General features: G+C 38.2%; 1 protein-coding gene across 2 annotated transcripts in view; it reads left to right on the top strand.

The window, feature by feature from the left end:
- tmem163a (transmembrane protein 163a) overlaps positions 1–9,667 on the top strand; it is a 60,933-nt gene extending 51,266 nt beyond the window's left edge. For both annotated transcript variants that reach the window (XM_017469193.3, XM_047156181.2), the window contains exons 7-8: positions 6,700–6,841; positions 7,001–9,667. In XM_017469193.3, coding sequence (XP_017324682.1) covers positions 6,700–6,841; positions 7,001–7,061 — 203 coding nt within the window. In that variant the 3' untranslated portion in view covers positions 7,062–9,667. The remainder of the gene's footprint in view (positions 1–6,699; positions 6,842–7,000) is intronic.
- The last annotated feature ends 17,533 nt before the right edge of the window (positions 9,668–27,200 follow it).

Here is a 27,200-nt window from a genome sequence, read left to right as displayed (position 1 = left end):
TGTCACTCAGTGTCTCAAGGTTCTCATCCTGGATGCTGATTGGGGTTGAAGGAGACTACTTCTTTCATGCATAGAAAAGAAGAGAAGCATGCTACTGCAAAGGATACTGAAGGAGGAAGTCTTAACAGGCCGTAACAGATGTAGCCAGTGGAGCTGGGCAGGAGGAGGGTAGGATACCAAATGTTGTAGTTTGCGCTGGCCATAGCTGATGAGTTAGTTGGGATAATAAAAGGTTACGTGGGCGGAGAAGTGTGGCTGATAGGCTGCTACACTTGACATTTCAGCCATGACAACTCTCAGAGGGAGATAATGAGCTTTTATAGATAGGTATGAAGTGTAAATAGGTTTAGTTTTTCCGGACTAGTGTTAAACAGGGTTTTCCGGCATTTAGCCGCATTTAACAGGCATTATTGGCATTTACTAGCCCTTGCCCGCATTTATCAGCCATTATCGTATTTGTTCAGTTGATCAGCCATTTTGAGCATTTATTAGTGATTATCATGTTTATCGACCTTTATGTTCTAGCGTTTATGGTCCTTTATCATCATTTGCTAGCGTTTATCCGTGTTTAATGTCCATGTCGGTCATTGGCAGCGTTTATCAGCATTTACCATTGTTCGTCAGCCTTATCAGCATTTACCAGTGTTTAACAGTGTTTATAGTCAATTATCTGACTTTATCACCCATTATTGGCATTTGCTGTTGTTCACCGGCCTGTAGCCTTTACTTCAGTTTGTCAGCGTCTACCAGCGTTTAACACATTTAAAATTTTTTATCAGATTTTATGACCTATTATCATCAGTGCTTTCCGGCTTTTATGAGCACATTACCAGAATTTACCTGCACTTATCAGCCATTATTAGCATTTATAAGCATTTACCAGCCATGATCAGCATCTATCAGCCACTAACAGCAGTTATCAGCATTTATCAGCTATTATCAGAATTTACCAGTCATGATCAGGATTGATCAGCATTTATCAGCTATTGTCAGCATTTATCAGTGTTTACCAGCCATAATCAGTGTTTTCAGTGTATACCAGCCATGATCAGTGTTTATCAGCCTTTATCAGCTTTTATGGGCCACTATCCGACCTGTATCAGCGCTTACCAGAGATGATTAGTGTTTATCAGTCATTATCGCATTTATGGGCCATTTTCAGGATTAATCAGCACTTACCAGCGATGATCAGTATTTGTCACCATGATCAGAATTTACCAGCTGTAATTAGTATTTAACAGTATTATCCAGCGTTTATCAGTCTTAGACAGTGTTTACCAGCCATTATTGGTGTTTGTGAACCATTATATGCATTTTACCATTATCGTATATATCAGCATTTATCGACAATTACCAGCAGTTGTTATCAGCGTTTGTCAGCCATTATCAGTATTTTCCAGCCATGATCAGTGTTTATCAGTATTTATCGAAATTTACCAGTCATAATCAGCATTTAAAAGTGTATACTGATGTATGTTGAATTTGTCAGCTGTGATGGGAATTTGCCGGCGATAATCGCCGTTTGCAAGGCGTTACAGTTGTCTACCATTAGCAGCAAAGATTAGCCATTATTGGCATTTACCGGCCATAATGAGTGTTTATCCATCATTATTGCATTTATCAGTGAGTATTAGCATTTACAAGTGTTGTTTATGAGCATTTTATAATGGATTGTCAGTGTTTGCTGGCCTAATTTTGTAGCGAGCGCAGGCCATAGCCAGCGAGTTAGTTGGGATAATAAAAGGTTACTTGGGCAGAGAAGCATGGATGATAGGCTGCTACATTGGCGTCGAGGGAGCCAATCAGCACATACTCATGGCTGAACTAGTTTCATGGCTGAACTAGGCATTTCTGTTATGCTACTAGGGAACAGAAGTGGTCTGAAAGCTTTTTTCATCCAAGAAATATGGTCATATGCTATGGTCCTAACAAAAGCTTTGTTGCAGTCCTAAGAGAAATTGTGGTATTGAAAAATGCATATCTTTCTCAAGGACAATAGTGAAGTTAGCAGACATTCGGCCATTCGGAAAGAAGAAAGGCTCTTCAAGAATGATCAAAAAGAGACAGAGTCTTGCTGTTTCAGAGCTTCTTTTGATGAATGAAGTATGCAGTGTGCACAATGTATCAAGGCATCACTGTATGAAGACAGCAAAATAATAATTTAAAAAATCTCAACACCCCTTTGCCTGATGCACATAAACAATAAAATTGCTGTAATTCCAACAATTCTAAAAATAAAAAATAATAATCCTTTGCAAAGCTCATAGCACATCAACAAATGCAGAAAAAAGAAGAATTTAGACAAAACTACAAGCAACATAAGTGTCTAAGATGTCTTTAAAAGGCACAGATATAAGAAAAAATGGCATAACTTCCCCTGTCTAGCAAAAAGAAGGGTAAAGGGCTGAAGAAAGACTGGTTAAGGGCAGTTACTTACACCAGTCCTCACCCCAGAAGAGGAAAGAGTACTGGGGATACTAGGCTTAACAAAAACTGAAGGAATCTCTGGAGGGGTAGATGTGTGCTCAAATGAGTTCCAATCTACCCTCACAACTTGCGTCCCCTGAACAACCTCCCCCTGCTCCAGGCCTGGGTCATCTCCTGGGGCTTCCTATGCAGAGCCCAGTCAAAGGGCTTCACCTGAGCAGACTACACCATGAAATACTTGTGGGTGTCTTGAAAAAGAAATCAGGTAGAGAAAGAGCAGCTCTAGCTGAAACATGAAGAGCTACAATGGTGGAAGAGGCACCATGAGGAGCTAGTTCAGTTGAAGAAGGCCAGACTTTATAGCTAAATGTCTTTCACTGGTGGTGCTACAGTTTTCCAGGCCTTCCATTTCAGTGCCAATTATATTGCCCTCTGAACAGGTGAGTTACTTAACCAAGTAAAAATGAGAATATTGAATAAACAATAAACATAACAATACAGGAAATGGCATGGAGTGTATTTACGAAACAAAAGTCCAACAACAAACACAATTCACATATCACAAAAAAGAGTAGGCTACACAAATTAGGCATAAACTTTTCTCACAATATGCCCTCATGTTTCCAAGCCAGCCTGGTCAAGTTCGTCTTTCTCCTCGTAGTTTAACAGGAACATTATCTTCCTCTGTCTACTCATCTTCCTCCTCATCTTCCTCTTCGTGAAGGTGTATGCCAGCATTCACCGCAGTGTTGTGTAGCATAGCACACACAACTGTAATGGCACAGCTAGTTTCAGGTGAAAATCTCAGCACCTTCGATGATTTCTGTAGGCACTGAAAGCTCGCTCTACAACACTGCATGTCATCCAGTGTGTGCTGTTGTATCACTCTTCAGCCTCAATTTGGGGATTCAAGACCACAGTGAGTAAATATGTACATTGTGGACACATGCGGTCATCCAGTAAGTATCCACCAGCGAATGCACCATCCTTTGTCATCTGACACATCAGAATTGGTCCAGATGAAGGAGTCATGTATTCCCAGACCACTTGGCCACAATGTCTGTAAAGAGGCCTTGGTTGTTGCATATGACTTGTGCATTTATTGCTCAGACACCTTTATGGCAGATATAGAAAGGGCTCAAGAGACTGGGAGTATTTCTATGGATCAGTGTACCATAAACTGCACCAATAATGCCTGGAATGTTTCCAATGGCATGAAAACTGACCTTGGCGTCATACAATCGATCCTCAGTGTGTGGAAATTTTATGTACCTTTGTGTATAGTGCAGCAGGGCTTTTGTGATTATATGCACAGATTCATCTCTGATTTAGAAAGATGATTCTTTATAGAGAGAGGTACAGTGGCTTAGTGGTTAGCACGCTTGCCTTGCACCTCTTTGGTTGGACGTTTGAATCCTGCCTCCGCCCTGTATGCATGGAGTTTGTATGTTCTCCCTGTGCTTTGGAGGTTCCCTCCGGGTACTCCCGTTTTCTCCTCCAGTCCAAAGACATACACTGTAGGCTGATTGGCATTTCTACATTCTCTATAGTGTGTAACTGTGTGTGCGATTGTGCCCTGCAACGGATTGGCAGGATAAGTGGCACAGAAAATGGATGAATGGTTTCTTTCTTGAGCCACCATCATCGCCACATGATCACCATCATCAGCCTTTCTCTATTTATAGTTGCAATCAAAATTATATAAGCCCCATTACAAATCAGGTTACTGTCAAAATTTACAGTCTTTCAGCTGCTTGCAATGAACTTCTTCTTCTTTTCATGTCGAGGTTTCACTTCATAGTTGAACCATCGTGGTAGAAGGATTAGCCGCTCAGTAGTATGATACTGAACATTGCCCAGGGTGCGCCTGGGGAGGCTCCTTCCGTACACACACATTCACACACCCATTTATACACTACAGTCACTTTGGACATGCCAATCCATGTACCATGCATGTCTTTGGACTGCAGGAGGAAACCAGAGTACCCGGAGGAAACCCCCGCAGCACGGGGAGAACATGCAATCTCCACACACACAGAGCCACGGTGGGAATTGAACCCCCAACCCTGGAGGTGAAAGTGCAATGAACTAATCAAGCAAAAGCAATTGAAATAGTTCAACACAATGAATGCTTCAAGTAGTTTCCCCAAATTCAACTGAAAATGCAACTTATAATGATTTCTCCAGTTTCAAAATTGTTAAACCCCCTGAATAGAATCCCTAACAACAGCACAAATATGTAAAACAGGTGTTGTCTCAAGCACATCTGATGCAACTAATCAAGGGCTTCATTAGTTGCCCCAAGTGTGCTTGAGCTGGAATATATGAAGTAACCGAACTGGCTAGGGACAAAAAATTCATGAAATACCTAGACGGGACAGAAAAAGGAAGCTATCAATGGCTGCAACCAGATTTCTGAGAAGTCAGGTTGTGAAAAACCCTCGAGTGACTGCAAAGGACCTGCAGCAAGACTCAAAATCATATAAATGAGCCACAGAAGTTTTGGAGTTCTGTTCTGTGGAGCAATGGAACAAAACTGTAACTTTGCGGCATGATGGATCAGCGGTTTGTATGGAGGAAGAAGAATGAAGAAAGAACACTCTGTCCACAATCAAGCATGGTGGTGGCTCATGAAGCTCTGGGGCTGCTTTGCATCCTCTGGCACTGGAAACCTGCAGCGTGTGGAAGGCAAGATCAATTCATTGAAGTATCAGGAAATCCTAGTAGAAAACATATATGTTTACACATGCCATATGTGAGGAAGCTGAAGCTTGGTCATCACTGGACCTTCCAACAGGACAATGATCCCAAGCATATGTCAAATTCCACCAGAGCTTGGTTGCAGAAGACGTTCTGGAAGATTCTACAGGGCCATCACAGTCACTTGACTTGAACCCCATAGAAAATCTCTGGTGGGATTTTGAAGAAGGCGAATATTACTGACCTGGAGGCCATTTCTCATGAGCAATCTGCTTAGGCTCCTCAGAAACGCTGCCAGAAGCTATGTATCTCGTTTGCAGAGGGTCATAACAGCAAAAGCGTGCTCTACTAAGTACTAAAGATGCTTACCATGAAGAGGTTGAATAATTTTGAAACTGAAGAAATCATTATAAGTTGCATTTTCAGTCGAATTTGGGGAAACCACTTGAAGCATTCATTGTGTTGAACTATTTCAATTGCTTTTGTTTGATTTGTTCATTGCAAACAGCTGAAAGTCTGTAAAATTTGAATAAATTTTAATGCAACTGTATATGTGTAAATTATTAACCAACCAGTTTGATTATAAATAAGCAGTCTATTATTACCAGATCTCTATGGATTTTTCCGTAGAGGTTTCTGCCTTTTTGTGGTAGAACTGCATGCAAGCTCCAAAAAATAACATTATTATTGAATAATGAATGTGTCAGGTTACTCATTATTTTAAGTTAACATACATTACATTAAGTTAACATACAGCATTAGTTATGAGAGGTTTTGGGAAATATTAATTAATTAAAGAATATTCTTATTAACGAGATAACAAAGATAAACCACATGTTCTGTTAACTAAAATAAGAAGGGACAATAACACTTAGGAGACAATATAATTTATTTTTTTTGCTGCATATTCAAAAACCAAAACTTGCCCACACGTTGACCCAATAGAACGTAAGGTTCTTGTGTATTTTCTACCAACAATAAAAGTGACAGCAGCATCATTGCAGTGATCAATAAGTATGTTTATTACACAAGAAAAGATTTAACATTGTTCTGATTGGCTAATTAGTCCATTTCTATTGGCTACAACGAAATTACTGACAAAAATACAACTACAACTATGTGTTACTGCTTATTTGATCTTCATTGCACAATGCTGTTTTTTAAATGGTGTTACATGGTGCGTGAAGATGTATTTCTAACCAACCAACACCAAATAGCTCACCTAGCCCTGTTCCTGAGTATCAACTAAAACTTTCAGTACTGGAATCTTGGCTAATGGCACAGTTCCACTTTTCTGCTTCAAAAGATTATAACAGGGTGTGTAGTCCAAGTAAATAATATAACAATTGACACTGCGTGTTAGGAGATGTGTTTAAATGAAATGTAAGACAATAACAATTTAAGATGTATACAAACAGGATATTTAATTTCAGATTTATGATTTATAAATTATTTGGAAGAGTTTGCATTTTTTACTCGGTTAGTCTTTTGGAGTATACTATATTTCTTTTGAAGTATACTACATGAAACATCTTGTTTAATATCTTTGAGTTTTGTATTCTATTTCTATAGGTTTTAACTCCTTGGTTGGAGGCATCATGGGCTTCTCCATCCTAATCAGTGCTGAAGTATTTCGCCACGAGCCCAATGTATGGTTTCTGGATGGCACCGCAGGGGTTCTGATAGGCCTCATCATTCTAGCTTATGGAATAAAGTAAGTGCTTAAAATTTTCCTTCATGAGCATGCACAATTTAGAGCTGTTTTTTTTAAGTAAAAAAATCATTTGGCATATTCATTCCTAATGAGGTAGAATGCTGTAAGACAATAAGGACTAAATAGGCTGAATAGTGAATGCCATTGTTTTCGCCACAGGTTGTTAATTGACATGGTACCACGCGTAAGACAAACCAGGAACTATGAGCGCTTTGAGTGAGCGAGTTTGAGGAGAAAACAGCATACTCACACCATCACCACCAACAAAGAAACACACCTATCCGCAAATACTCCAGGCAAGAATACTGATTGTGACACCATTGGCATCTTGGCAGAGGTTACAGGACTAATTACCACCTCGTTATCATCACCAATTTTCAAATTCAGTCTTTCAGCACAACACACCTCAGAGAGAGGAGAAGCAATGATGCAGACACAGTAGGAGATGGTTTATGAGTTTGCTCCAGGTAAATGAAGCAAGGAACTCAAAGCCAGCAAATCCTGGTTGCTGGAACATAGCCTTGGAAATACAAACTCCTTGATTTATGATGACCTCCACTGCCAGGTGTGGTGTGTAATGAAGTACTTGAGATTATGATGGGTTTTTCTCTGTCACCATTCACCAATTATCCATGAGCATAGGTTGTTTGGACTGCTCCAGATTAGGGATGTGTTAATACCAACAACAAAAATAACCCAGTATGTTGTTCTTGATGGTCAGCCATTATTTGTCCTTGACAATGAGCGATTTCGACACAGTGAAGACAATTAAATGTACTTTAATTTGCTGTATGGATACGATATTCCAAAGTGAAACAAAACCCAAAATCCCCACACCAACTAAAATAAACTCACTAACATTATAAAGAATGAGCCTAGTATCCTAAGAAATTAATATGCATGTCTGTACTTTTCATACCTGCTATTAAAATGAGGGAAACAGATCTAAATAGAGCTTAATAACATGTCTTCATACTCAGTCTGAAAAATGGTATCAATGCATCCCTATCCTTATAATCCCTCCACACAATTCCTATGAGGTTGATAGAGGTCATTCCACTGAAGGTCAAATGGGTGTCTAGCTGTATTTAATTTTTCCCACTAACAAAGCCATGTTGTGTCAGAGAAATTAACATGTTAAAAAAAATAAACATTCATCAAATACTTTGAGAATACAAACATTAGATAGCTTCCCAAAATCCATTCAGGGTCCTTATTCCCAATATGAGGATGAAGGGACTAATATGTTCATCATGAATACTGAGTTATGGTTTCTGTCATATAAAAAGCCATAACCCAAGGAAGTGTGATTTGTAGCAATGCTGGTAGTTCTAGCACATATTTTGTATTGTCAAGTTGTCAGATATCGTGCAGTATAACAACAGGGAGCCAAAGTTAACGAACAGTATGACATGATAAGTGAAATGAAATGTAAGGGCAGCTCTCTTTGTTTGCTGAATATGAGTATGTATGTGTCATTACACTATATTTACAGTACCAACTATTTCACTACCAACAATACATATATAATACAATATATAAATTCAATCTTTAGGTTATAGTCTTATTTGCACAGTAGGTATTGTTGTACCTGTTTTCCAGTTTCCTTTGGAGTCCCAGAACCCAGATACAAAGAGCATAAAGAATCCACTGGTGCTGAAGTGACCATTTTTTTTTTGTAATATAATACTAACAAGACTAAAATTAAAAGCCAGAAATAATCATCCTAGAGCTTGAAAGGATGTTCATTCATATGTACGTAGATACAGTGAGGGAAAAAAGTATTTGATCCCCTGCTGATTTTGTATGTTTGCCCACTGACAAAGAAATGATCATTCTATAATTTTAATGGTAGATTTATTTGAACAGTTAGAGACAGAATAACAACAAAAAAGATCCAGAAAAACGCATGTCAAAAATGTTATAAATTGATTTGCATTTTAATGAGGGAAATATGTATTTGACCCCTCTGCAAAACATGACTTAGTACTTGGTGGCAAAACCCTTGTTGGTAATCACAGAGGTCAGACGTTTCTTGTAGTTGGCCACCAGGTTTGCACACATCTCAGGAGGGATTTTGTCCCACTCCTCTTTGCAGATCTTCTCCAAGTCATTAAGGTTTTGAGGCTGATGTTTGGCAACTCGAACCTTCAGCTCCCTCCACAGATTTTCTATGGGATTAAGGTCTGGAGACTGGCTAGGCCACTCCAGGACCTTAATGTGCTTCTTCTTGAGCCACTCCTTTGTTGCCTTGGCCGTGTGTTTTGGGTCACTGTCATGCTGGAATACCCATCCACGACCCATTTTCAATGCCCTGGCTGAGGGAAAGAGGTTCTCACCCAAGATTTGACGGTACATGGCCCCGTCCATCGTCCCTTTGATGCGGTGAAGTTGTCCTGTCCCCTTAGCAGAAAAACACCCCCAAAGCATAATGTTTCCACCTCCATGTTTGACGGTGGGGATGGTGTTCTTGGGGTCATAGGCAGCATTCCTCCTCCTCCAAACACGGCGAGTTGAGTTGATGCCAAAGAGCTCCATTTTGGTCTCATCTGACCACAACACTTTCACCCAGTTGTCCTCTGAATCATTCAGATGTTCATTGGCAAACTTCAGACGGGCATGTATATGTGCTTACTTGAGCAGGGGAACCTTGCAGGATTTCAGTCCTTCACGGCGTAGTGTGTTACCAATTGTTTTCTTGGTGACTATGGTCCCAGCTGCCTTGAGATCATTGACAAGATCCTTCCGTGTAGTTCTGGGCTGATTCCTCACTGTTCTCATGATCATTGCAACTCCACGAGGTGAGATCTTGCATGGAGCCCCAGGCTGAGGGAGATTGACAGTTCTTTTGTGTTTCTTCCATTCGCGAATAATCGCACCAACTGTTGTCACCTTCTCACCAAGCTGCTTGGCAATGGTCTTGTAGCCCATTCCAGACTTGTGTAGGTCTACAGTCTTGTCCCTGACATCCTTGGAGAGCTCTTTGGTCTTGGCCATGGTGGAGAGTTTGGAATCTGATTGATTGATTGCTTCTGTGGACAGGTGTCTTTTATACAGGTAACAAACTGAGATTAGTAGCACTCCCTTTAAGAGTGTGCTCCTAATCTCAGCTCATTACCTGTATAAAAGACACCTGGGAGCCAGAAATCTTTCTGATTGAGAAGGGGTCAAATACTTATTTCCCTCATTATAATGCAAATCAATTTATAACATTTTTGACATTTGTTTTTTCTGGATTTTCTTGTTGTTATTCTGTCTCTCACTGTTCAAATAAATCTACCATTAAAATTATGGACTGATCATTTCTTTGTCAGTGGGCAAACGTACAAAATCAGCAGGGGATCAAATACTTTTTTCCCTCACTGTAAGTGAGGGGATGAAAGATTTTTAGTGGACATTAATAATTTTTAAATAATTTACAGTTTGTGTTTAAAATTTAGTTTATTTTTAAATTCAGTATGTTTTATGTTTTAGTTTATTTTATTTTTAAATTCAGTAGGTTTTTACTTTCTGCTATTTTTAATGAAGCACAAGTCTCTGAAACTGCCTACTGCAGTATTGACATTTCCTCAGAGCTATTTACTAGTCTTTTTGTTAATTAATTCAAAATTGTCCAAATCAAACAAGAAATTAATTTAGTGCTTCCAAACTTTTTTATGTACCACCAGAAAATATTGACATTTGATAGCATTTCACTCCTAGATTGCAGTTTAGGTCAGTTTAGGTTTTCGATTAAAACAGTATAGCACCTGAAAAGCTATCTGAAGAGAAACACTATCTGAAGGTACTATCTATAGCACCTGAAACGCTATCTGAATTATAAAAACTAATCTATACCTCAGTTTTTTTTCCATCCATGTTCTATACTGCTTATCCTACACAAGATTGCAGGGGAGCCTGGAGCCTATCCCAGGAAACTCAGGGCACAAGGCAGGGGACACCCAGAATGGGGTGCCAACACCACAGACAATTTGGAAATGCCAACCCACCTACAACGCATGTCTTTCGACTGGGGGAGGAAACCCCCAAAGTGTGGGGAGAACGCCACCACACACAGGGCGGAGGTGGGATTCAAACACCCAACCCCGGAGTCATGAGACAAACATGCTAACCACTAAGCTTACAGATTCCAGAAGAACACTGCACATAACATATAGAAATACCATGTACAGTATGTTGTCACCATTAAAAAAAAAAAGCACACTGCCTAAGCAAGCACAGTCTTACTGACGTTTTGCTCTATCAACGCAATCTTGCACATAATGGGTCAAGCACATGATGGGCCAAGATGTTTTCGCAAAGTTTATTTCAAACCTTATCATTTCTATGTATATGAAACATTACACACATCACACAAATGGTTATTATGGGAATCAGAAAGGCCATTAAGTTACATAAGGAACATTAAGTTACATGTTAAATCACAGTTGCATGTAAACAGCTTAGCTTTGTATAATATAGATAGTGAATTCTATTTCACCCCTCCTAACAACTAGATGCACTGAGAATAACCTGTATTTCTTATCGTACACATGTAAACACATGCCGAGACCTTCCAACAAAGTCATGTAGTAAGATATGACACAGTATTTTAAAAATAAATACCTGTCATACTTTGAGTTTTTTTTTTTGGAACACTTAAAAATTTCAAGTGTGCCTTCCTTTATCATTGCTACTCACTGTGCTGTTTGCAACAATCTATGAACTTGTACTATTGAATTATTTTCTCTACACTCACTAAGTGGCACTAACGCGGATGAATGTTTTTCCCCTCTGTAAAATGTGCTATTCACTGTTGAGTCTTCAAAGTTTGGTGGATTTCCAATAATGTTGGAACCCTTTTCCGTTAGTCTCTTCCCTTGGATCAGATTTTCTCCTTTTTTCATGTTACATCAAGTAGTTTGTCAAACAAGCCATGCAACATGACTCTTGTTCGAGCAACTGGTGTCTGAACCCCTTGTAAGCTGGTTCCCATGGGCACCAGCTATGTGCTAAGTGCCTCCGCAATGACCATCTTAAGGATGCAGTTCCTCAGCTGTCTACTCAGCTGACTGCATGGTAATGCCGATACTGATGATTTGCTCGATTGACTCTCAACCGCGGCCTAAACAGTCACAAATGCCGAAATCTGGTGATGGCTGATGAGCATAACGATGAGCATAACCATAAGAAGCCGTCCTTGTGGCTCAATGTCCAGTCATCTTCTCTTGTCATTATTTCAAAGAATGTGAAGATGCCATGTCTACAGCTGCATCAGGGAAATTCTTACCGGATGATAATGACCTAGCAGTTGAACTGCAGTGAACTATTGCCTAAGGGGGATTTGGACAGACAGCTTACTCAAACTCACTGGTGACGGTTCTAGTAAATGTGGAAGATCATGAGCAGGTAGCACTGGGCCACATGTATTGCTGGTGGTCTCACCATACAAAGCCATATGCTCAGATGTGTGCTGTCAAAACACTGAATGCAGACACACTGATGACAACATTGCACCAATACTAGTATTACAATGGCTATGTCATACCATCACTCCAATCTACAGAAGCCAGTCACTCTTTGAAGGAGCTGAGTAACACCTTGCTCCCAGTGGTAAGAAGCACAAAATGACTTGGTTCATGCACGGCATCAAGTGTGGCTAGCACAATCTGTTCTGAAGTTGTGCTACTCAACTTAGCAAACTCTGCCCTGTATGCCACCAAAAAGCCCTGGATAGAAGAGCATAGGTTTTAGAATCCTGAATGGACCTTTTGCCACTTTTCGGTCACAGCAACCTGTTTCTGTCATACAATGTCCACAAGGGTCTGGCCTGTCTTGCACAAGCTTTAAGCACGGAGAGTCATGCTCTCAAGACCCTAGCAGGCATCTGAATGCCCCCACCATCTCTCTCATGGGGTAGACCTTAAACAGTACCCACCACCACTGAAGTACATCCATGAAGGCTGGCAGCAATATGTGGTACAGCTGAAATACTGCAACTCCATCTGGTCTGTGGGTCCTGCTGACAATTTCACAGGTATACAAACTTCACTTGCACTGCTAGTACCCAACCTTGTCTGGGGTCAGGCAGTAGTAGAAATCAGACCCCTACAACATTGTTGCTCTGACCCAAGAAATTTGTTCTCTTCTGGACAGAGACGCAATCAGAAACGAAGACCCTCTATTTCAATACAACTTCAGGAGAAGGATGGTGGTTGAGAGGGTTTAAGACCCTCACTTTTCACATGAGGAATTCTACAGATATAGTCCAAGTCATCAAACCACAGGATTGGTTTACATTGGTTTACATTATTTCCATGTACCTATTGCCCCAGAACTCAGATCCATTTTTAGGTTTGCCTTCCAAGACAGACATTTCGATTCAAAGCCCTACCTTTCAGCTTCTTCGGCAATGGGTATTTTTCAGATGTATGCAAGTAGTCTTGTCATCCCTGATTGCCAATGGCATCAGGATACTTTCATACACAGCCAACTGGCTCCTGTGTGCTCCCAGAGCAGGCCATTTAGGACATATCCACACTCCTTGCACACTTTACAGCTCTTGGTTTCGTGGTGACGTCACCATAGAAGTGAAGGAGGCCACATAATTCATTCGCATGATGTTAGCCATCCCTTCCTCAGACAAACTATTTATTTGAAACAGAGGAAAGACACAAAGGACTCACTTTTATATGGAGATGCTGGCTCACTGTGTGGTGGATGCCATTACATGTGCCAGACGCCCAGCTCCTACTGTAACATGCCAATTTACAAGGAGCATCTGCTCCTCATGGGCATGATTTAAAGATTATGAACTGGCATGCCACTCCAGGAAGTCTGTTTTGCCGATACCTGGCCATCACTACTGTCATTAGAGGTGTGAGTGTGGAAGTCATCTCTTGACACATTTCCAGTTAATCCTTATGTGAGTCCTGTTCCTCATGATATTGTTGGCATATGATATCCAGGTGATTCTTAACCAGGATGGTGGTTTGGAGGGGTGAAATATAACAATCATTATATATGCAACTGTGGATCTGTAAACCCTGGATAACCTACAGGGTTCCTTCATCATTCAGAACTGGTGCCGATCTGGCAAGAACTCAATGAGAAGGTTCCAAGGAATTTAAAGATATTTATTGTGTTTAGTAGAACACAAGGCAGTTACGCAGGGTACTTTCAACCACAGTTATGCATTTAATGCTTAATAATATGGTTTCCAGATAACAACAATGCACATTATTATATAAGTTTAGGTATTGACTGATAATATGTATATTTTCAAAACAATGTGGATGTATACATGTGTCTGTATGTTAATAAAGTAGATTTCACTCTGTAATCCAAGATGTTATTATATGATGTAACTTGAATTGAGTATGATCTGCGACATCTCAGCTCACCTACAGCACACTGATATGTAGCGCCACTACTGTTGGATGACAATCAAGGACAGATCATAACAACTGATCGCTCACTGTAGCAAAGCCAGTTTTGTTTTTATGCAGTATTGAGGTCACTAGTTTTGCGGTTTATTTGTATTCATTTATTTATTTATTTGGAATGGTTTGGGGGTTTTTGTTTACTTAAAGTCTCTATCATGATGAAACGGTAATCTCTGATTCTTGATCTTAGCAAATTATTGTGTTTATTTTGAGAACAAAAGAGCTTATGGAATCAATCAGTATTGTCAAATAGGCTGCTGATGTAATGTAATATATAATGCACCATCAAAAGTCGTAGTGTTTACATCATTGCTGCTGATTAGCCCACCATCAATTCGTACATGTAATCAGTTTTACTTGTATGATGGTTTGCGATGTTGGCTAGTAGAGATCCAGATTCCAAATTGTTTTTGCATACTTGTGTTTTTTTGTTTGTTTTGTTTTTATTATTTCCCTTGTTAAATCAAAAGTATCTTGGGTGTATGCCCAACTGGCAGTTAAGGACTGCTGCTTCTATAGCTGCAATGACTGAGTGATTGTTTTTGTAAATCATATATTAATTTTGCTATTAATTTTATGATGTTAACTTATTTAATTCTGCTTGTGGTTGTTACTGTAAACAATGTACCCAGAACCTAAAGATTCTGTTGTCTCTTTGCCTAATACTACTCTATTTAAAGTAAAGCCAACATTAGCAGTAACATTCTGTATGCTATAGTGTTAGCCTTGGCTGGGTATTTAGCAATAGTTGATGCTTAGCTGAACCATTTCTGCATGAATAACAAATGTCTGGTTGTAAAAAGTTCAGTGGTACTGCTGAAAATGTGTTGTATGATAGAAATCAAGACATAGATAGCTTAGTTTTGACCAAAATTATTTATGGAAATAAAATCTGCATTAGTAACTATTGTCTCCTTGACTGATTCTTTAATGTTAGTCAACATAAAGTCAAATTAAATTGTTATTGTCACTTTAAAAATCACAGAGAAACAGATGGCTTGCCAAGTTAACTGTCAGTTAAAACCAGTTCAAAATGTCCCTTAATTCCATCATGAGTAGAATTGCAAAACAAATTGCAATATTTAGAAGCAAAATTGTTATTTATTTAAAAAAAAAAAAAAGATTAATTGCATTTCTTTTTCTTTGTATTTTGTGTGAAGAGATACTGACAAAATTTATTTTAATTCATGTTAGCCCCCCCCCCCCCTTTTTGAGCAATTTATTATATTTAAATGATGATTAAGTCTGCAGCTGCTTTGTTATTTTTGCTGATTTGGTTTGTTACCAAACTTCAATTTATTGTGATCCCAAGCATCAGAACAAAATGAGATCTTTCTTAATTGTATAGCAGAGCTCATTTGGATTTTGTTCATTTTTCTGCAGTTACAGTAAGAATGACTAATTCAGTGGTTCAACTGGTGCAACTGGTAAACATAGGGTATATTGTCATAATAAAATAATAGGTATAATAATGTTATAAATTTTTAAAAGTGAATGTATTTGGAATATATTGGGAACCTTGGCTGGAAGCCAAAAGACGGCCGCTAGATGAAATGTGACTGCCATCTACTGGACACACACACACACACACATACACACATGCACACACACACACACACACACACACACACACCTAAGAGTAGATTGGCCACTTCACTGAGCACCAAACAAGACCACAACATAAAAGAAAAAAGTAAATAGTAATGAGCATGCAAAATGAAACCATAATCCGTATAATGAAGTGGAAACGCTACTGAATAGAAGTAAAAAACAAAAAACAAAAACAAAAAAAAACCACAATTGTTTAAATCAATATAAACACTGACTTGTGTTTTACTTACCAAACAACATGTCTTAATATATTTTAATATTTGAGTTGTTGGGAATAACGCTCAAAAGCATTCATAATATATTGCATATATCTCTATGCTGCTATCTGCATCAGTATCAGCAGTGACGAATGAAAATGTGTTTTCTTGGCTATTGAACTGTTCACATTTTTTTTGTACAACTTTTCAATATAGGCAGGTGATTTTCATCATCTGTCCAATTCTAGACAAGACAAAAATCTCTCTGAGCCTTTCTCTATCCTCTACACAGTACTGAGGCAGCGCTTCTAAGAGTCACAAATGATGGATGCTGGTGCCATCAACATTTTTATTCTGTTAGATCTTCACTGCTGCTTTTTGACATGGCTAACCATGACATTCTGCTTTCCTGCCTTTCCTCTCTTGGTATTTTTTGGCTTCACTTATGTCTGGTTTGTATTTTATCATTTATATAGATCTCACTTTATAACCACTGGAAAACATAAATCCTCTACTGCCCCTGACACACAAAATGTCTCTCAAGGGTCAGTCGACAATCCCCTTCTTTTCACTGTACATCTGCTTCTCCTTGGCCAGGATCTTTGGCAAAATCTGTCTTAGCCTCCACTATAATGCAGATGACACTTCAGAAATCATGGATGGACTCCAACTTTAAGGTAAACTCTGACAAAATATATATTGTATTTGCTGGACCCAACACTCATCTATCTTAAATTACACCATTTTCAGTTATAGATGGGATTACTGTTAACCTGCTTCAAACTTTCACAATATTAATATAATTTTTGATGCTTTCGTTTGTACTGAATATCCGTTCACTCACAAAAATTGCTTTGTATGTGCTCCCCAACATTGTCCAGCCATAATACTTTGGCCTGCCATCTGCCAGGACCTGTATAACCACACTTCCTTCTTTCATTTAAAGAGAACTTAAAACTTATCTTTTCTCCAAGTACTTTTTCCTACTAGTATTTTTTTTTTCTAGTATTTTTTTTGTACACCATCCTACAAAGGAATACATTATCATTAGGGTGTAGTTCACTTTACTCACCACAAAATGGCACACTTTCTATACTTACAGTAGTGTAAAAGCAAAAACATACAGTTGTCAATCTACAGGGTTCTTTCTCTAACTGTGTTCTAGGCAGTAGCTTTATGATCACTTTACATAAGTGCAATTGTACCGATGGTTCTGAAAATACCCTTATATTTTCACCTACAGTACTAGTACAGGCTACATGAAGCTCATGCAGGGAATCATTTGCCAAGCAGTAACATAATTAATTGGACATAAATAAAGATATGGCCTTATTGTTTTTGCTTGTTCGTTTTTGGCGAAAGGATCGGTGTCAATTTTTGTTAGTAATGTGACTTGAATCCTTTCGTTTTTAATGATAGTGTGGGTTACCCAAGACCATTTGACTGAGTATACGGTGCCCTCCACTAATATTGGTACCCTTGGAAAATATGAGCAAAGAATGAGAATGAAAAATTGTCTTTATTTACCTTTTGATCTTTTTTTTTTTTTTTAAATGCTGCTCTCATGGATATCAAACAATTGCAAACACAACACAGTTTTATACATAAAAAGCCTTGTTAAATATAGGTGTGCAACAATTACTGGCACCCCATGAATTCATACAAGAAAAATATATTTGAAGTATATTCCCATTTATATTTTACAGTTTTTTTATTTCACCTGGGTGACTAGGAACAGGAAATTGTTCAGCTATGACTTCCTGTTTCACAGAGGTATTAATATGAGGTAACACATCGGGCAAATTCCTTTAGTCATTCATAACAATGGGTTAGACCAAGGAATATAGCTGTGATGTGCAGCAAAAGGTTGCTGAGCTTCACTAAATAGGAAAAAAATGGCAAAAGATATTTTTTTTGATAAACCTGTGTTTTGTTTGCAATTGTTTGATATCGATGAGAGCAGAGTATTTCTGTGATATTTAAACAAAAGATCAAAAGGTTAAACAATAAAGACACAGCCTTCTTTGCTCATATTTACCAAGGGTGCCGATATTAATGGAGGGCACTGTATGTTCTTGACATGTGCTGCAGCTTCAAATCCAAATCAGGTTCAGCTGGTGTGTAAACTGAGAATAAGTGTTTCATGTCGAGTCCATTCCCATGTCTCTCACATGCCACATGCTTATGATCACAACATAAAAAAGACGTAACGTGAGTAATAAAAACAGATAATGAAAAGCCTACATTTATTATTGCTTACTGGATATTTATAGATCTTTGAAGGAACTGTTTGCTGTTTATTATTATTTCATCAGATGTTATTATCTTTACTAAAGGCAAAGAAGTCAGAATATCAAATTCATCACATCCTCTGCTGGTAAATGAAGTCTGCTGTCAATCCAAAACATATTCCAGAGATGCAGGCAGAAAATACAATCTCTGAAGAGTTTTGGACATAACCCATGCTTTAAGTGAAATAGCTTGGACTTCCAGAATGGTCCATATTCACAGAGCTCAGTTGCAGTTCAATTCTAAAATCTCATTGGTTAGATGTTATTGATTCATTTTTTTTTTTAGAACAGCAGCTCTGGCAGAAATTCTGGTTGTAAGGTTTATATTAATGTGCTCATTTGTTATCATTCCTATAGTAGCAATTAACACAAGGACAAGGACATAAACAGATTAAAAAATGTGTAATTGTTGATATGGATATAAGTTTTCTGAGGAGATTTTCATTTAGCATTTTTTGTAGGAGTCTCCTGTGTCAGTGGTTTGTAACAGACAGGTAAAGCTGTAACTTTAAGTTTGCTGACATAGGAAATTCTTTAGGACACAAGGGTTTTGTTTGTCAGTGACATGATACTGGTGCGGGAATGATTGTTCATAGCTGCTATAATGTAAGTGATAACTGTCTACTTTTTTTTTTTTTTTTAAATGATCAAACCTTAAAGATCTTGATAAAAACAGTTAAAAAGTATGCTGTGCCAATCATTACTGAATAAATATGGTCATCATTGGCACATTGCTATGTTTGAGGAATAATACACTTTGGGTCATGCTAGTGTTGGAAAACTCCACTTTGTATTGGGCTTCATTACACCATCACATCACCAGCAGATCATGAGCTGACTCATTGTCTCCAAACCACTTGGCCAAACAGCTCAATAGATCAGTGGATTACTTACAGTTTGGTAGACTGTCTCAGTAGATCTGTGTAATTCTGGCCCAGCCATTGGACTACTAATTGGAACGTTGTGCATTCACATCGCCACCAAGCTGGTCCTGCTGGGCCCTTGTGCAAGGCCCTTAACCCTCAACTGCTCAGTTGTATGAGATAAATGTAACGTCATTTCACACTTCTGTAAGTCACTCTGCATAAAGGCATCTGCCAAATGCCACAAAGAGACAAAACACAGTTTTAAAATGTGATTTAAATAATTCCAGACTTTTATAAAATGCAATTTTATCGTCATCAACCCAAACATAACCATTCTAAAATTCATGCAAGTTGACTTTTGCAAAGTCTTGAATTTGCAATGATGAGTGCCCATGACAGCCATTTCTCTCTTTTACCAGTTCTATGTATATTAAATGTTACTCATTTTACTGTCTGTTAATCATTTATTTACAGTCAGATTTCTTTCGCTTATCAGGAATGGGCAATATTAGTCATTAAAAAAAAGGTTTTGTTTGACTACCTGGACAAATTGCCTTGATAACCCTGAGTAGCTGGGCGTAGATAACATGCTGAAAGAGTTGGTTTTCCACTTCATTGGTTAAAATGCATGGTTCCATTGCGGCAGCAGTGCTATCCTAGCCCATTCAGTGGAGTTCAGAGAGAAGTTCTGACGAAGCTTCAAAGCCAAGTGGAATGACTGGAATCCAGGGTTCTCGGTAGTTCTACAGGCCTCCCCCACAACATCAGGCCAAGTGTAAATCCTTTTCTGACATGCTTCAAATGACTCACCCAGCTGCTCTGTGTTACTTACTCAGAGTGTCTATAAGTGTCAGATGCGCTCATTATAAATATTCCCGACTTCTTCCATGCTGTTGTTTGAAATGGGAACCAATTTCGCCCCACACTGAGAAGCAGGAATGAATTTCATAGCTTCGAGTCACATTTCACATGCAGTCAATATGGTTAAGGTGTTCAGTGACAGGAACAACTAAACAGATTATAATAACAGATCAATTATTCATATGTTGATGATGTCACCTGCCTGTCATCCACAAATGTCTGGTCATGCTTCATAGACATTAATCAGAATTAGTAGCCATTTTTATATTTTGTAGATCATAGCACCGATCACAGCTGTACACTCTCAGAAATAAATTTACCAAATGGCACTTTCCATTGTTGCACATGTATTGTATCTAGTATGTATAGGCATGTGGTCTATTAATGAGATTTTAAAGGAGTCATTGGACTCATTTCCTCAAATGCTTTTTGAATAAAGCTTTAAAAGGTAAATCGGTGGTCCTTAATCTCTAGTTATGGACCTTGAAATATTTTTAAAGGTATAATTATTCACTTTTCCAGATGAAAGATACATACTAAAGGTACAGCACATGTATTCTTCTACAAACAACAGCAACAATGAACCATGCAGTTTGGTATAGAGAGTGCACTTGGTTTAAACAGAATACTAATTTTTCATAGCAATAAGCTTCATGTAACATGTTTTTATGATAACAATACCATAGAATTAGAGGTATCTGCTCAGCTGACTTTTGTTCAACACAGAAGCAAAAGGTAATAGTGAGCAAAAAATAAAAAAAAATACCTCATGTGCCTAGCATTTTAATGGAAAAAATACTTATATGCCATTAGTCAAAAACGCAGAGCTGCTGTTAAAACGTGTGAAACTCAGCAGCTGCATCTACTACTACTTCCACTTTTCTTTGAGGAAATGGAAATATTTGACAACTAGAAACAGATATTACATTGTCTACATTTCCTCAATATTTGAACCATACATCTGCTGAGAAACTGAGGCTATCACAGAAAGCATAAATTCCAAAATTTGAATTATTATTATTATTATTTTCTCTAATATGGGGAATTTTTATGGCGATAACTTTGTGAAGTAATTTGGATATGTGTACAGGATCTGATTAATTAGGACTAGTGGTCAATGGATTCAAAGTGGTTCACATTACAAGTCTCAATATGCTCATCATGTGGAACAGCTAAAGTAACTCTAAACCTGTAAAACATTCTCTCTGTGTGAGTAACTTCTGAGAAAGAAGAACATGAAAGCAAAAGCTGAAGGGCAGCCAGAGGTGGGTCTTTGTTCATTGAAGGTAAAGTCATTCTTCCTCGATCCAAGCTCATATGAGCTTTAACTCCCATCTGCAGATTTCCCATCTCACCTTGCCTAACCCTGACCATGAAGCTGTAGTCATTAGGAAATGGAAAACAGGCGACACTATTGACTTTTCAGTTCTGTTTCCTTTTGCACATGTGTATTCCTATTCTTCCAATCTGTCTTTCCTGGTTTTGATTTGTTTTTATTTATACATATTATACATGCACACAAAAAGCTTATGAAAGATTACAGTGGAAATAAGTATTGAATGCATTAACATTTATTTCAGTAAATATATTTCCAATGAGGCTATTCACATGAAATTTTCACCAGACATCAGTATTAACTTAAGAAATCTGGAAATATAAAGAATTCACAACATTAAACTCCATAAATAAAGTTATGTGTAATAAAGTGGAATGACACAGGAAAAAAGTATTGAACACGCTAAGAAAAAGCAGTTCTCCAAGGCAAGGTAAGGCTGAAATCCAAATTAATGCAAATTAATATCAGCTGGGTTAGTAAATTGATGGTCTATAAAGAGACTTTTCGTTACCAAGGTGTCACACAAGAAACCTTTCAAGATGGGTAAAAGCAAGGAGCTCTCCCAAGACCTTTGGAACCTTATTGTTGCAAAACATATTGATGAATTCGGATACAGACATATTTCAAAACTTCTGAATCTTCCAGTAAACACCATTGGGGCCCTTATCTGCAATTGGAAGCAACATCACTCTGTCATCAACCGGCCATGCACAGGAGCTCCTCACAAAATTTCTGACCAGAGAGTCAGAAGAATAGTCAGAAGAGTAGCCCAAGAGCCAAGGACCACTTGGAAAGAGCTCCAGAAACACTTGGAGGCAGGTACCATTGTCACAGAGAAAACAATAGGCAATGCACTCCACCGCCATGGCCTCTATACACATTCAACCCGCAAGAGTCCATTACTAATTGAAAGGCATATTTAAAATTTAAAGCTTGTTTAAAGTTTGCTACAACTTATATGGACAAGCCTATGAAATACTGGGAGAGTGTAGTCTGCTCAGATGAGAGCAAAACTGAACTTTTTGGCTGTCATACTACACACCATGTTTGCAGAAGAAATGGCACTGCACATCACCCTTACAACACTATACCAACAGTGAAGTTTGGAGGTGGAAGCATCATGGTGTGGGGTTGTTTTTCATCGCATGGTACTGGCAGACTTCATATAATTGAAGGAACGATGAATGTAAACCTTTACCGGTAGATTCTTGAGAAGAATCTGCTGCCATCCACCAGGATGATGATGAGATGTGGGTGGACCTGCAAGCAGGACACAGATCCAAAGCATACAGCAAAGGAAACTCTCACTTGATTTCAGAGGGAAAAAAAATCAAGGTCTTAGAATGGCCCAGTCAATCACCTGACCTGAATCCAACTGAACAAGATTTAAAGACAATATGTTTAGAAGCACAGACCAAAATCACACCTGAATACTGTGGCCCATTAATTTTTTCATACAGGAAACATCTTGAAGCTGTCATTACAAACAAAGGCTTCTCTACTAAGTTTTAAATAAATTTCAGTTAACGTGTTCAATACTTTTTTTCCTGTGTCATTCGACTTTATTACACATAACTTCATTTATGGACTTTAATGTGTGGATTTCTTTATATGTGTGGATTTCTTGAATTAATACCAAAGTCTGGTGAAAATTTCATGTGAATAGCCTCACTGGAAACATATTTACTGAAAAAAATGTTGACGCATTCAATACTTATTTCCTTCACTGTATGAATCAAACCAGGTGTGTTTGAGTAAGGAAAATAGTATGCACATTTGGTAGGGTGGTCATAGAAGACTGAAGGTGATGTAAAACCCAGATGTGTGACCTTAAAATTGATTTTCTGTTTGACATGGTAAGAGGCTTTTTTTTTTTCAGCCTTTTTTTTTCTACAGAAAGTCTAAACAGGTATGTGATGGTTTACGGTTTCATGATACATTTTACCTTGACTTGATATACTATATATATATATATATATATATATATATATATATATATATATATATATATATATATATATATATATACGATATGTAAACCATCGCCATACAGCTTTGAGTATTCAGATGAACACTCCCATATGACACACTCGGATTCCAGCAGCAATGACCATGGGAACTGGATAAAAGAGAAGACTAGAACAGCTGCTCATCTCAATCAGCTATGAGAGAATACACTGTAGAAGACAAAAGAGCTGTGGGTGTCATAAGGTCATCTCTAACATAGAGGTATACGTTTGTTTGGTCTTCCACATTTCTCTTTTAAGTGCAGATTTTTACTCAGTGATGAATAATAAGTTAGGACAACATTTGCAAGTGGTTAGTTTGTGACTGATCTCTTTTATGAGCAGCAGATTGCAGGTCATGATGTTTCTTCATGAAGTCCATTGAGTCCACCTGTTTAACAAATGGGTGTCACTATGCATGTCATGTTTAGGTTTTTTGCTTTTTTTTTTTAAATCAAAAATTCCTGACTTCCCCAAACCATTTCCCCTCGGTTGAATCACTATTTCCACTTTAATGTTCCATTACTCATTGTCGGAACAAATTATGCTTGATAGAAAAAATAACTTCACTGCAGATGGCACGCCATTGCTGATACAATTTGAGCTGAGTACATTTTACACTGAATAAATGGTAGATAAAGCTGTTTATAAGGGTTATATTTTTTAAAATATGTCGCTTTACTACATTCAAACAGGGTTTTATGGATGATGAATCAAACCAGGTGTGTTACAATATACCTACACATACTATCTATACATCTAAACCATCCTTCCATACATTCTCCATGCCGTTTATCCTACACAACATCTGTACTCTATCCCAGGGAACTCAGGGCACAAGGGGACAACCTGAATGGGGTGCCTACCCAATCGCAGGGCAACAGCACGTTACAGACAATTTGAAAATGCCAGTCAGCCAACAATGCATCTGTTTGGACTGGAGAAAGAAACCAGAGAACCTGGAGGAAACCCCCAAAGCAGACTCCACTCACACAGGTGGGATTTGAACCCTCAGCCCAAGGAGGTACGAGGCAAATGTGCTATCCACTAAGCCACCATGCCCCTAAAATCTATACCATACCAATCCAATCCAAACCAAACCAGCAGATCTGTTTTACTGGCCAATCCTCCATATGTGCCTGTAGAAATAAGTTCAATAACTAACTTCACTGATAGCCACATGCTATGGAAAACCTAGGATTCTGCATAGGGTTATGCTAACATGGAACAGGTGTGTGTGGTTTCTGTTCATCGCAAATATCCAATTGCTCTTACACACACACACACACACACACACTCACACACACACACAATGCAGTGGATTTGGCATTAGAAGTAAAATGGTTTGTGGTTCACATCATAACTGAAGTATCACTGCTTTAGGTAAGTCGTTTACAGTAAGTCGTTAAACCTGAGATTCATACGCTGATATTTGTGTCAGTCGGTTAAGTAGGCAACACACAGGCACGTGTGTGAGGCCCTGAATGTTAGAATATCATGTCTAGCCATGTTAACATCTCACTCTGTGACTCTGTGTGTGTGTGTGTGTGTGTGTGTGTGTGTGTGTGTGTGTGTGTGTGTGTGTGTGTGTGTGTGTGTGTGTGTGTGTGTGTGTGTGTGTGTGTGTGTGTGTGTGTGTGTGTGTGTGTTCCTGGCAGAGGTAGTGAAGACTTGTTCTCCCACACACACACACACACACACACACACACACACACACACTCACACTCATGAATATGCACATTCACCCACACTATTTGTGTGCATTATTACATGGCATATTAATTATTCTTTTTTGATTCTAAGATGTGTTTGTTGCGTTGTCTCCTCAGCTACAGTAGACAAAGTATGAGCAGCCTACACACACACACACACACACACACACACACACACACACACACACACACACACACACACACACACACACAAGGGTGCCCACAGACCAATAATTCCATTATACACACTTTTTATTTATTTATTTTTAGTTGTACTGTACCATTATATCACAAAATAAAACCATAAAAGATCAAATTGTGATCACAAATTTACAAAGAACTAACTGTGTGTGTGTGTGTGTGTGTGTGTGTGTGTGTGTGTGTGTGTGTGTGTGTGTGTGTGTGTGTATGTGTGTGTGTGTTTTAAATAGTGTGTGCAGAAATCCCTCAAGAGGCGTCCTAACATTTTGATGCGTCATCTATGTTGTGCAAGTTGGTGCATGCACTGCAGTTTTTCGGAACACGTGATACACCCACACCCACACACACACAAGCACCTACGCATGCAGACAGACACACACCCTTAGGCTCAGAGAGGGAGTCCTGAACCAAAGCCAAAGCAATTTGCTTGCTCTGGTACGCGAGTAAGAGCTTCAGCCAATCAGGGATGGCTGGGAAGCCCTTGTTGCCATGGCAACAGCCCTCGGCTTGCCTTATGCAGGGGAGAGGATTAAAAAAATGTGGACGTAAACAAATAGGAACCTAGATTTAACTGACACATCCCATGCCGGTGGGTAGATGTGAGTTATTGTACTTACTAAGTTTACTTTATTCATCATACTTTTGGTGCAACATGAATCTATAAAGCATATCTTTGTCCTCTTGTTTAATAAAATGTTAATTTAATATCCTTTTATTAATATAAGAAAGTTCTGATATAAACTATAGTATCCTTTTACAAGACATCTAACTTATCAAAAACTTTTCTCCCCATTTTGTTGTTAGATTAAATGTGAAGAATAAGGACTCTTTCTGAAAGATGCTACGCCTTGAAAGCTAAAGTTTAAAGAGAAATGAATTCGACGTATATTTGTATATTTGTATATTTCCTAGTAAAGGTAAACAATGTAATACCAAGAGGATATTGCACATGTTTGTCAGTGGCACCTAGAATAATTACACTTGGCATATCTAAAAAGAAAAAAAAAAAAAAAAAGAGAGAGAGAGCTCAGTTTACACAAGCACAAGTTCGTAAGATGGAGTTTATCATTAAAGTGATCACTAATTCTATGTGTGTCAGTTAACATGGTATAATTTCATGTTAAAAGTTAAATCATTCAGCAAGCGTATGTTTTAAGACACCACTTTAGACAATTAACAGATTTCACCATTCGTTAGTAATTCCTTATGTTTTAATGACCTTCTCTTAAAAATTCCACCCATACAACAAAACTACAAACAAACATTATTGTATATCCCTACGATAACTGAAGATATTCAGTGTTCTGTAAATTGCACTAAAGTACAAAGTTAAGAGCATAAAGATAATCATATAGCATATAGTGTTACATAGCAGTACATAAGAAAAAACAAACAAAACAAGACAAACAAATCCTAACCACAAAATGCTCCAGGCCTGGTAATTTACACTGTTAGTCAGTATTACCTATTTGTGTACGTAGTCAAACATTTGAATGCACGTACCCAATTTTCATCCAAACCGGCAGCTTATTAGCACCATAACATCGATATAACTGTTTCTGTAATGTTGCATATATTTATGTTATATTTATATGTATGCTTGTAAAACACTGCCTAGCATATATAAAGAGGCTAACCTCATTGAAACTATATTAATTCTTAATGAGTAAGTCCATTTCATCACTTTGATCTGGTTCTGTAAAGGAATTACTTGAACCCTTGCACTGCCTCTGTAGTGTTATATACTACTATATATAACTTTCATGGTTGACAGGAGTGGAATCCATGGTTTTCTGCTGTTGTAGTTCTGAGATGCTTTTCTGCTCACCACAGGGGGTTAAAATAATTTTTTAT

This window comes from Ictalurus punctatus, chromosome 6 (genome assembly GCF_001660625.3).
Source record: "Ictalurus punctatus breed USDA103 chromosome 6, Coco_2.0, whole genome shotgun sequence".
In the NCBI taxonomy this organism is placed as follows: Eukaryota; Metazoa; Chordata; class Actinopteri; order Siluriformes; family Ictaluridae; genus Ictalurus; species Ictalurus punctatus.
This window is presented reverse-complemented; position numbering and strand designations above follow the sequence as displayed.